The following is a 12,646-nucleotide window of genomic DNA, read 5'->3' on the forward strand; positions in this document are numbered from 1 at the left end:
AAAAAAACAGCTTTACGAAATTTAAATAAAAAAAATGAAAATTTTGTCATTTCTCGACGTTTCAAGGTCCCTACAGTCGAAATAAAAGATTTTTAAAAAGATGTCTGTGCGTGCGTGTATACGTACGTTCGTACGTTCGTATGTCCGTACGTCCGTATGTCCGTACGTCCGTATGTCCGTACGTCCGTAAGTTCGCGACGTTTTTCGTCGTCCATAGCGAAAGAACCAGAAGAGATATCGACTTCAAATAAATGTTGTTATACAGATATTAAGCCAGAAAGATGCAGAAGAGGCTCTTAAAAAAATTGCGAGAGTGGTTATTTTACCATAGCAGTTTAAAAAAAGGTGAACATTTTGGTTAACCCTAAATATCTCACTAACCAATGACGCTAGAGACTTAAATTAAATTGTATATTATATATTGTAACGTAATGCCAAACGTAATCCAATTAACGGTTTTTTAATAAATCAAAGAAACTGAAAAAATCTTACGAATACAAAATGATTTTATCTCCAAAAAAAATTTGTGCAACGAAAAATAGAAAATGAGAAAAATTTTAATTAACAGTTTTTTTTTATAAAAAATAAAAACCTAAGAAAAACATTACTCAAAGTTGGTAAAAACTGAATTTCGACTCAAATATCTTTTCAAAAATTTGGATTATGGCTTCCAATTAATTTTAGCTTATAAGAAATATTGTTTTCAACATTTTGAAAAAAATTGAGAACAATCAAATTGACAGTTTTTTTTACAAAAAATAAAAACTTAAAAGAAAATTTAACAAAAGTTGGTAAAAATTTACTTTCAACTCAAATAGCTTTTCAGAAATTTAAAATATCGTCTTCAATTTTTTTATTTCACAGAAAACATTGTTCTCGATATTCATTAGTCCTTTTTTTCGTAAAAAAATTAAATCTACAAATAATTACATGCAAATATGGTAAAAATTGATATTCGGTTCTTGATATCTCTCAAATTAATTTCATTCATCCAATTTGTAAAAAAATTAAGAAATGCTACTAAAATCAGTAAAAATTAGTTTTCGACTAAAAATATATTTAACAAAACTAGATTTTTAAACTAAACTATTTCCTTATATGAAAATATTGTTGGTAATTTTTAAGAATAATTCAACTGACAACTTTCTTACCCAACACGAAAACCTACAAACTTTTAAGCAAGACAAAACGATCCCAGCCTCTTTTTAAATCTTAAAATACAGACAATTTTTTAGCCAGACTCTCTGGATGCATATGCAAGTTCGTACGACCCAGTCGGGTATTTTATTACTTCTCGGAAATCACATTCGTTATACAAAAGTCATCCTTAACCATCATCACTGGCTGATTTTAAAATTTTAAGTAACTACGAACATTTAAAAATATACATAGCTTCATCCTTTGGTATATGGCTGAAAATTTACTGTCTCATTTGAACATCGAATCTAAAAATATCTTTAATCTGCAATCAGCCCCAGTCCTAGAATTCTAGTCCGATTTTAGTTCTGAATACCTTGACAATGCAGTGGATGGTGTTTTATTTCAAAAGTCACCCGCTTAAACATTAATCAAGCATGGCGAGAAATTTCACAGAACATAATACCAACCTACTTTTTCACGAGTGTCACATTTATGAGTGTCCTTTCATTGAACTGCTGCGGTGTCCTTTGCATAGGAGCATATTCAAAAAGGCGTATTAAGTTGGCTTCTCCTTATTTTACATATCTTATTGTTTGTTTTTCACAGGACACACATATGACACAAAGAATACAATTTCGTAAATTTTGTTTTTATTTAATTTTTATTAAAAACTACTCAATAAAGCAAAATTAAGGTAATTATCGTTGGTATACATAACATTTTAAATACTGAACTTGTTTTTTAAGTAAGTACATACAATTGTTCAGCTCTTTGTTTTTTAATTCAGTGACAACATTCTGTCTCGTAAACATCTTGTTTTATCCAACCAAAAACAAAATAGCCCAAACCCAGGCCGAGTATAACTGCCAGACAGAGCCAGTAATTGAAAGTCATGAAGATCAACATCAACAAATAGGACAGGATAATCTGGACTAGATTGAGGCACGTTTGAAGAATGTGAGGAGTATTGAAGATTCGTTGGAAATAGTTGAGTTGATAAGCTACATGGAGTGGAGTATTTGAAGAGGAACCCTCATTGGTCATACAATTTTTTGAATTTAATGCTCTCAGACGGTCGCTTTCTTCTTTGAGAACTTTGCGCAGGTGATATTCGCGAACGAATTTGATTCCTTCATAGGCGAAGGCAACAGCAAAAATTGCCAGCGCTGAGAATATGAACTCGGTAAGGGTGTATGCTAGCCAACTCTTCCATAGGATTCTCTCACAATGGCCACCGTGGAACTGGAATGAAATTAAAAATAAAACAATACAATTAAAAATAAAACAATAAAGTTAGATACGTTTGGAGCAATAAAATAAAATATATTAGATGGCGCAGTAGTCGGTAGAGAACAAGGCCACCTAGCGGCTTACAGCTCTCAACCATTTTGGTATGCGACCATAATTTGGGGAATAAAAGGAACCTACACTTTTTATACTGGTACCCTTTATATGTTTATATATAAAAACATTCCGAGCGTTAGGAAAATAGGTAAGGATTTAACAGGAGATGTACATTGGTCTTATAAAGTTTTTAACATCAAAATGGGAGGGAGAAACAAAGTTGGTCAAAGTATTCCACATTCTCGATGTGTGGTTTAAAAAAAGAATCTCTATAATTGACAGTACGCTTGAAATTGAGTTTAAGGGTAAACTGATGAGCATTCCTGGAAGTGCGAGTATAACGGCTGAATTGTTTAAGGAGTGAAATGCAATTGGCTAATTCGACAGAACAATGTTTGTAAAAATATCTATTAAACAACGAAAGATATGAAACAATATATTTCGGTTATAATTCTATCGCCAATTATTTTTAAGGCCCGTTTTTAATTTCTATCCAAGAGATTTTAACTTGTTTTAGGGGCACCTGCTCAGATATGCGATTTAATTTAAGCTTTTGGCAGATAAAGGCTTTGTAAATTACAGCCAGATCAGAAGGAGTGAAAAATGTCTTACATCGTGGTCGGAGAAAGCCTAAGCATGTAGCAGCATTTTTGGCAATATCGAATGATCAGAATAAGCTTATCATATACCCTGCCGTTGAAGTTCCACATCCGGAGTACAAGTAAGTGAATCTGGAAACTAATATGAAAAGCTGAGGGTTTTGTTTTCAGAGAAACAGTTTAATGGATTAGAAGTGGCATACAAGAGATCATTTATGAATGTAAGGAAGCGAGTAGGTGACAAAACGGAGCCCTGGGGGACACCAGGGTTTATGAGTTTCAGATTTGAAACCATCCAATACAACTTGTATTGAACAGTTAGAAAGATAGTTTGTAATCTATCGAAAAAGAGATTCATCAATACCAAAAGCACAAATTTTCGTTAAGAGAGATTGGTGCTTACTGAGGAAAATATCGATGCTCTATCAGCTATTGTTAGAGATAGCCGTTAACTATCGATTCGATGCCGTTCGTAGCGATTACGACTCTAATACTCCATAACATATGGAAAATAGACAAATTATGTTCAGCGACGAAGGTCATTTCTGTTTGAATAAATAAGTGAACAAGCAAAACTGCGGTATTTGGATTGAAGAGCTGCCAGAATCCTTGTAAGAGCTATCAGTGCATTCTGAAAAGGTTACTTATTGGGGCGGATTATCAAATGGCGGAATCATTGGGCCGTATCTCTTTACCGTGTTTTTTGGTATTCCATGTATAGTACAGTGGGAAATTAAAACGATCCGCAGTAGTCCGGTTTTTATATTTGAAAGTTGATACAACTGAATATTTGCAAGAATAATTTATCAAAACATTCCAACAAAAAATAGCAAAATTCAACCCAGGGGTGAAAACGTGTAAGCTGATTTTGATAGTCTGTGTAATGTGATAGTCGATTTCAAAGATTTAACCAAACAATTTGACATAAAATAAAACTTCAAGAAGGGGGTTTGTTCGTAGACTACTAAATTTACATGTGGTGTTGAAGCGAGCTTAAACCTCTTCTCAATTCTCTATATACCTGAATCGAGTTGAAATGAGCTTGATTTGCCTCGATTTGCTTTAATCAAATTTAAAAAAAAAAACTTACACATGGAGTAGGTAGCATATTCTTATATGGTGCTGGACTATCCAGTGGAAACACCAAAAAGATTTATTTAATCTAAACTGAGATACCCCTTTGGTGGAAACATAGCAAAACATAAATATCTTTTATATTGTTTTCTCTTGCAAAATAAGCCCAGTTAGTCCATTTTCACTAACAAACTAAATAATATCAACAGTAATTGATTAATTTGTTTCCCCAATGGAAAACACATGTTTCCAAATGCACAACTACTCAACGAACACAGCGATTGAGATACAAATGCAATATAAATCGTAGCGAAATCACAAAAGATCCTTTCGAGACTCATATAAATGTCAAGAACCCATCCGTAGTGAAATTCTACTTTAACTTTCATCGGTAGTATTTATATTACGGATATTGTTTTTGTTATTCGTGAAAAATCCTACTATACTATTCATAGATTTTCCAACAAAATACGGATATTGTTAAGCGCAACCGCGGTGATAAGAATGACTAGACTTGCGTGACATGTGGTTTCAACAACACGGTACCATATGCCACACAACACCCGTAACAATGAACCAGGCTGTTTCGGTGAATGGGTTATTCCACGAAAAAGCAGAAAATAACGCCTTATTTGATTTTCCAAAAAGAATCCAATTGGAGGAGCTACAGATATTTTGAGAGAGCTTTATTTTCCTTGCGTTGTCCCTACTGTAAGAAGTCGTTTAAAAGGTATTACAGTCTGAATGCTCGCAGTCCACGAAAATTTCCAAATTAAAAAAGATGATAGAACCAAAAGATTAAAGTTTTCTCGGGATCTTTTTGAATGTGCTTCTGAAAAGTGGAAGAATGTTCTCTAGACCGACGAAAATAGTATCGATAGTATGTGAAACATCTACCAAATACCGGATATGATTCTAAATTTACAGTAAAATCCCTTACACACGGATGGCCAAGTATTGTGGTACGGGAATGCTTTTTTTCTATGGTGTTGCCGCTGTCGGCCGTAGTTGAGAATGCTTAGAAATCGATACCACTTGGAACATGTGAGAATCTTATCAACTCAATGAGTCATCGTCGTAATGAAGCCGTAATCAATCATAAGGGCTATGCTACAATTACTAAATTTTTTGAAATAAAATAAATAAGATATGTCATTGCTATTATTTTGCTCTTTTTGTTATTGTGAATTTTTCATAATAGTTATAATAATATTATTATAATCTTATTTCATATTAAATTTTTAACTAGTGAAATTATAAGCAGCTTGTACTGTTTAGGAAGTAAAATAAGTCAAATAAAAATATGTAACCACAAAATAAATTGGTCAAATTTTTTGTTACAAATGAGTTGACTCATGTGATTTTTCCAGTATTTATACGTATTTGAACTTGATTATTTGCGGTTTGTTTGTCTTTATAATAGTTTTATTTTAGAACATTCAAATATATTATTTTAATGGTGCATTATACAACTTTACCTTTTACACGTTTCTTTTTTGTCAAGGCTAAGTATTTTCTTGGGTTTAACCAGTTTTTTTTATTTTTGATAAGGACTTATGCAATCAATAATTAGATATGGACATATATTTTAACCACAAGTTGTATTGCAACTTTGAGAGTTCCAAAAATTAATAATATCCAAATGAAAGATTGATTTTAAATTAAGCCTTCAGGCAGAAAAATTAAATTAAAATTTGGTAAGTTAATTCTCAAAAAAGTAAGCCGTACCAACGACGGCTCTGAACTAAAGCTTAGCTTGTCAAATGACAATTCGTATACCTACCCTTTGCTCATAAGGTGTAATTCATTGACATACCAGATATGGACTGATAAAAACCTACTTTGCGTTCTATTCCTTAATGCTACTTTCTTTGGGTTGAACGGAAATATGGAGAAACTTTTAAACTTTTTGTATGGCAACTAAAATAGACTAGCAGTTCAAATCTAGTATGTCAATGGAATAAGACTTTGAATACACACATTTGTTATGGCCGAATTTTTTGAAGCTGTTGTTTTACATTAAAACCATTCTATTTAATGTTCAATAAGCTCGCAACTTTTTATATTTCACAATTAAAAATTACGCCATTACTAATAGACCGATACCCGCTTTCAATGCAAAGACGTCGAAAATTTCTTAGTTTTGCAAGAAAAGTGACAATTAAACACTGAGTCTTTTTTGCTGAAAGCCAAGAGAAATTTAAGGCCTTAAAGATGGAATTCGTGAATTCATCGAGGACATTATATTTATCTCAAATGTACGGATTGATCATGACAAAATTTCATAATGTGTATATGGTCCTGAAACCTTAGTCGTAGTTTCCACAAGTCTGACAATGTTTACCGTTGATTTCTCTACCCCATCTTAAATGTATCCTTTAATTTAAATTAAAAAGAACTTATATGTGCCCCAGGTATTGCGGATTAATTACATATATAATTGAAATTATTATTTAATATTGATATTAAATAAAAAAATGTAATACAAATTTTTCACAGCAGTCTAATGACAAGTCCAAAAAACCCCCTTTCAAATTATAATACTCAATTAATATAATAATTAGGCAATTTATAATTTTATAAATGGATTGCAGGCACCTTTTTTGAGCAATTTGTTTTTGTTTTGGGTATTCGTAAAGGTTTTGAAAATATTGACAAATACGTTGGAGTCTCATGAGATGTGATAACAAAGGGCATATTATTTTTATGTTCCATCAAAGAATATAAAGTTGCTTAACTTAAGCTAAGTATACACGATTAGAATATCTTCCGATATTAGCAGATTTTTGCAAAACATTTTAACCAATTTTCTATCAAACACTCAATAGTGTCTGTCTAAAATGACAGTGACATCAAAAATTGGCCGACCTTTTGCAATCATTTGTGCTCTTCTAAACACGTTTGTATTTTCAAATAATTCGACGATTGTCCACTAATTGGATATTGGATGATTGGCAGAAAGTTTTTGAGCAAGAAACAACAACAAAAGCTTGCAGAATTTTGAAAGAATTCAAAAACTCAGAAAATCAAAAGAAATAAGAAGTCACCGTTTGGCAAACTGACGAAAAAGAAGTTATACAGACAAACGTTGAAATCGATGAAAGTATGAACAAGTTTAAGAAGATGGTCGTTATTGCCTAATGTATTCAAAAAAGTAAGGCGCCAGTTATAGATAGCTATCATTGAAATCGATCCGGAAAAAATGTTTGAATCGATATTATATACTGATCGAATTTATCGATCGGAAATCACACAAAGAAGTTTTTTTGAGAAAAAAGTGTAATTGCGCATTTATTGTTCTCCATAAATATGTTTTTATGTTTTCCGGACGGAAATTCATTTTCTTGAACAGCTGATACTTTTATGTTCAAAAGTGAAACTAGTCGTTCCACTGATTTGTGTTCTAATTTCACACAATTCCAATGACAGATTTCTGTCAGTAAAAATTTTTCGGTGGCTTTGAATCAGGAATTTTTTTCAATGACAGAAATGAAAGCTATAAACCTGCCAAAAAAAAACTCCAATATTCGTTTCCAGTTATGAAAATTAATGATAGCTATAACTGGTGCCTAAAAGACATTTCTTTTTATGTTTTTTTTTACTTTGTTTACATGACCTGTTGTTTTCACTTCTAAAATAAATTTTCATATTCTCTGTCATTTGTCGAGAAAAACACTAACTAAATTTTCCGACTCAATTTGACCTCATGCTCTGCTTGACAGATTGTATAGTTAATAAAAAAGCTAACTTGAAGTTACTTGATAAGCTCAAAGATCAACAAATTGTTTGCATGTAGTTATTTACCATACAAATAATATTAGTTATTTGTATTTATATTTTTTTTAAATTACATCCAATTTGGTTAAAATCGTCTTAATTTTGAAATCAAGTTAATAACATCAGCGAACAAGATTATAAAGTCTATTTTTGACTCTGCAGAGCAATTTCAAAGATAAAATTCATTAAATAATTAAAACTTTTGTTTTTTAGCAAGAGTTAAATTTATGGTCGTATGTACGATAGGGTGTTTTTTTTTAGCTGCACGGAAAGTTTCGATGCTTATTACTTACCTATTGTTGACATTTATCGAAATGAACAAATAAATATGTATGTTCTCGAAGTTTATAGACAAATTCATTAACGGAGCTTAGTCAATAAACTATATTGTTGTATATGGAGGGAAGACAATTCACAAGCCACATAGTAATGAAGTACCATTTAATCCATTAAAATTGTCTGCTTGGTGCGGTTTTCACACTAGTAGAAACATTGGTCCTTATTTCTTTCGAAATGTGGAGGGAGCTGCAATCCGTTCTCTAACATCGAAACGTGCTGAATGTTTTTAAAAACTAATCAGCCAAAAATCAACTTCCATAAAAAGAAATTGGACTGCTGTAATAGACTATCACCTAGTTTACAAGGACAATTAAATGAAAATTGAATCAGGATTTAGCGCGGCATATATGTAACTGGATCGGATTGAAATAGGATTACCAAATCTGATCTCACAAAATGAGGTTTTTGTTAAAGCATTATTGTATTTGAATTTTAAAACTACACAATTTGTTATTTTGTATCTATAAAAGTTACTCTCAACACAGTACGCACATAAAAAAAACTCAAATTTCATTTTGAATCCAATTCAATTCGATTCGTCGATCCACTGACTTGGATCGAAATCTCAATTCAATTTCGATTTGATTCCACAATCTCCTCGTGTAACTCGTAGCCACGGTGGATTTTACGGTGGGAATCATTTTTAAAATATAAGTACCTTTAAATTATCTACCAAACCATAATACCCACAGTATATAGTTTTTGTCTTGCTTTTAAAAATCAAAAAAGAAGACAGTTTTGGATGCAAACAATTGAAAAGCTTATATGTAAATATTTTATTTTGTTTGAAAAACAAGCAACAACAAATTAGGTTTATATTAGTAAGTTTAAAAAAAAATAAAAAAATAAAATGTCGACATACATATATATTTCCTTATGATATATACATACATATGTATATATATCTACATAATGTACATACATTCGTCACATTATTTTGAGTTTATACCATTCACCTTACACAGGTGGCTGAAAATGTATTCAGTACAGTATTTTACGGATATAAGAAACACTTATAAATATTCAGAGTAGTTCATTTTGTGGTTTCCAACTAATATAGTGCTGGCATTTATAAACTGTCAAGCTCAATTGTCATTTGAAGTGTCAAAACATCAGTTAAATATTTGTTATGTTATTAATTAAATTGACCTTTTAGCAATTATATGACGCGTCAAAAACATCAAAATATATACTATCAAAAGAATAGAATGCTACAAAGCTCCTCGACGACGACGCGACCATTTGATTGACTTTTACACTTAATGACGGAGCTTGCTTACTTACATAGGAAGTTATTGTAATCAGTACGATTTTTTAATTTTGACATTTCTGGACTTTTCAAAGTCCTTAAAATAGAATATTTTTTTTTTTTACGTGTTATCCCAATGGAAATAGAAGAACACCAAACAATTGAACAATACTCAAGGATCGGACGAACTAATGACATGTACACTGATTTCAGAGCATAAGGGTTAGAAAACTCGTTGCAGTTTCGCTTGACGAAACCAAGCATTGAATTAACCCTTGCAATTACATAATCTATATGTAACGAAAAAGACAACTCGGATCAAAAATGACTCCAAGATCACGAATCTTAGATTTGCGATCAAGAATCTGGTTGAACGTATGGTAGTTGTGGATCATGGGAACTAAAATACGATGTGCCGTAAACACATTACACTTTGTGATATTTAAAGGAAGGATATTCGTATCACATCAATCAGATAAAACATTTAAATAATTTTCAAGATTTTGCTGATCAATTCTATTTTTGTAACAAAGATAAATGGTCATGTCATCAGCATACATCAAACAAGATGCATTTTTAAGAAGAGAGGGGATATCATTAACAAATATATTGAAAAGAAGTGATCCCAGATGGGTACCTTGAGGAACTCCTAATGAAGCTTGTATGATATTAGAGAAGAATTTCCCCAATTTCACACATTGTGTTCTTTTATAAAGATAGCTGGAAATCCATTTCAGAAGCAATCCGTGAATGCCAAAAGCTCGAAGTTTAGCTAGAAGAATTTCATGACAAATAGAATCAAATGCTTTTATAAAGTCTGTGTAAGTAGTATCTACCTGATAACCAGATTCTAATGAATAGACGACATATTTACAATAAAGCATGATTTTATACGCTCAAATAATTTAGGTGTTGCCGAGAGCTTAGTTATAGAGCGGTAATTTGTTACAAGATTTTTTGCACCAGCTTTGTAAATAGGACTTATATGAGAACTTCCACTCATCAAGAAATTCGTCAGTACAGATAAATTTATTAAAAATTATTAATAGTGGGAACACTAATGTGAATTGACATTGCTTCAGAACCAGAGATGGAATTCTATCTGGACCAGGATTTGAGCTTGATTTTAATTTAGAGAAACCATTAAGAATGTCAGACTCAAAAAGATGAAGTTTTGAGACATTACCATTGTTAATGCAAACATTTTCTGTTTGATGAAGCTTGAATTCGGAATGTTGAACATAAACCAACTTAAAAAATTTTAAATTACAGAAAATTGGTAAATAGACAGATTGTTGGCTGGAATATCCCGAGAATCAATGAAGGTATTGACTTTAAAATCAATTCATTCTATACAAGTATTGTTGTTAACATAAGGTTATTTTCTTAGAAAATCCAATCAGCATTTTTTTATAAGAAATTAAACCTTAAAAAAATTACTATTCAAACTTTGTAAAAATTGGTTTTGCACTAAAACTCTCGTTAACAAAATCAGGTTTCAATGATTTTGTTAACGAGAGTTTCAAACTTATTTTATCATATTCAAAATATCGTTGTTAACGTTAAGTTATTTGTTAAGCAAATCCAATTGACAGCTTTTCTACAAAAAGGAAACAAGACCTCCAAAAACAATTATAAGAAATGGTTCCTTTAGAACAAGAAAAGATATTGACTTTGTTTAAAATATTGTTATTAATAAATTGTGAAAGAAAAATAGACAGACGGGCACGGATGGTAAGTTCTAATTGTAAGTCGCACCCCAGCCTCTTTTAAGCTTTATTTACGAAACAGACAAATGGACGACTCTATATATGAAACAAAATCAAAAACACTTTATTTCTTTTTATATTTCCAAAGATATTTCTGAATGGCTAGACTTTCATATATCCGTGTTGGACTGTTTAAATCACTCAAAGATCATTGACACCTTTTTCTCCAATTACAAAATATTTACCTACTTTTATTTTGATTGAAACCATATCACAAAAAAAGAGCAAATATTAACACAAAAGATAAACATGAACTCAAAATTTATGATAAATTCAAATAAAATTTTATCGTCACCACAAGCCAAGCATTTTTGTATTATTTTGATTGATTTCAATTTTTAACTACTTTAAGATTAAGTTAATTTATATTTCTCAATATATGTATGTAATATTTTAGAATTTTAAACTCACTGTCATGATCATTGGACAAGTTCTTGAGTCGGAAGAACCATCTCCATGTCCACCATGGTCCATACCCCCGTGATCCATGCCCCCATGATCCATACCATGATCACCGTGATCCATATTTTTTAATCAATCAAAAATAACAAAAATAAATATAAATTATCAGAATAAAAAAGTTTTTGTTTCGCCGTGTTTTAAAACTGCACTCCAAGCGTTGTCGTTGTATTTCACGCGACTAAATTAAATTAATTTCCAGAGCCGTGTATAAATATTAAACATAAAAATGTTATCAGAAGTCCAAACAAAGTGTTATCGCAAAGTATGTACAATGGCAGATTCACTGGTTGTATATCTTATCACCAGTTTTGGATTAAACTGAAACCGCAGACACTCGTATTTCATTTTTTAAATGAAATTATTTTAAAATACAGAAAAGAAAAACAGGTGAAAATCGATCAAGTTATTCAAAAGACAAATATTCATTTTCCAATAAAATGCATTTGCAACCTTTTTGATTTTTGTTAACCTATTTTAAAATAAAGTACTTGCACCTACAGCTGGACTTTTATCTTTTTATATATTTAAAACAAAATTGCAACAAACAATGGAAAAAAATAATATAAAATATTGGTAGCAATAAAAGAAATAAGCTGATGCATTATAATTTAACAATCTTCAATCATACTTTTGCAGGTACCTATACTTTACCTACCTACCTACAATCCTACATATCTAGATTATTTAATTATATGTTCAAAGGTAAATTAGTTTATTTTTTTGTTAAATGTTTTTCTTTTTTTCTTTTTTGCCATCTAAATTGAGGTAGCAACTGTTTGAGTACAAAGACGTGTCTTCAGAAAATACCATACGTTTTAATAAACAATTTTAGGTCTTCAACAGCTCTATAAGTTCATCATAAACGCTGAATATAAGACGTGTGCAAAAAAGCT

The 12,646-nt window shown here is 31.1% G+C and overlaps 1 protein-coding gene across 1 annotated transcript; it reads right to left on the minus strand.

Moving 5' to 3' along the window:
* Window positions 1-1,768: 1,768 nt before the first annotated feature.
* On the minus strand, window positions 1,769-12,072 carry LOC129940203 (high affinity copper uptake protein 1). The gene is made up of 2 exons (XM_056048466.1): window positions 11,703-12,072; window positions 1,769-2,382 (listed from the first exon to the last, which is right to left on the minus strand). The coding sequence occupies exons 1-2, from the start codon at window positions 11,814-11,816 to the stop codon at window positions 1,924-1,926; spliced, it is 573 nt and encodes a 190-aa protein (XP_055904441.1). The 5' UTR covers window positions 11,817-12,072; the 3' UTR covers window positions 1,769-1,923.
* Between the last annotated feature and the right edge of the window lie 574 nt (window positions 12,073-12,646).

The sequence above is a fragment of the Eupeodes corollae genome, chromosome 1 (genome assembly GCF_945859685.1).
Source record: "Eupeodes corollae chromosome 1, idEupCoro1.1, whole genome shotgun sequence".
Classification (NCBI taxonomy): Eukaryota; Metazoa; Arthropoda; class Insecta; order Diptera; family Syrphidae; genus Eupeodes; species Eupeodes corollae.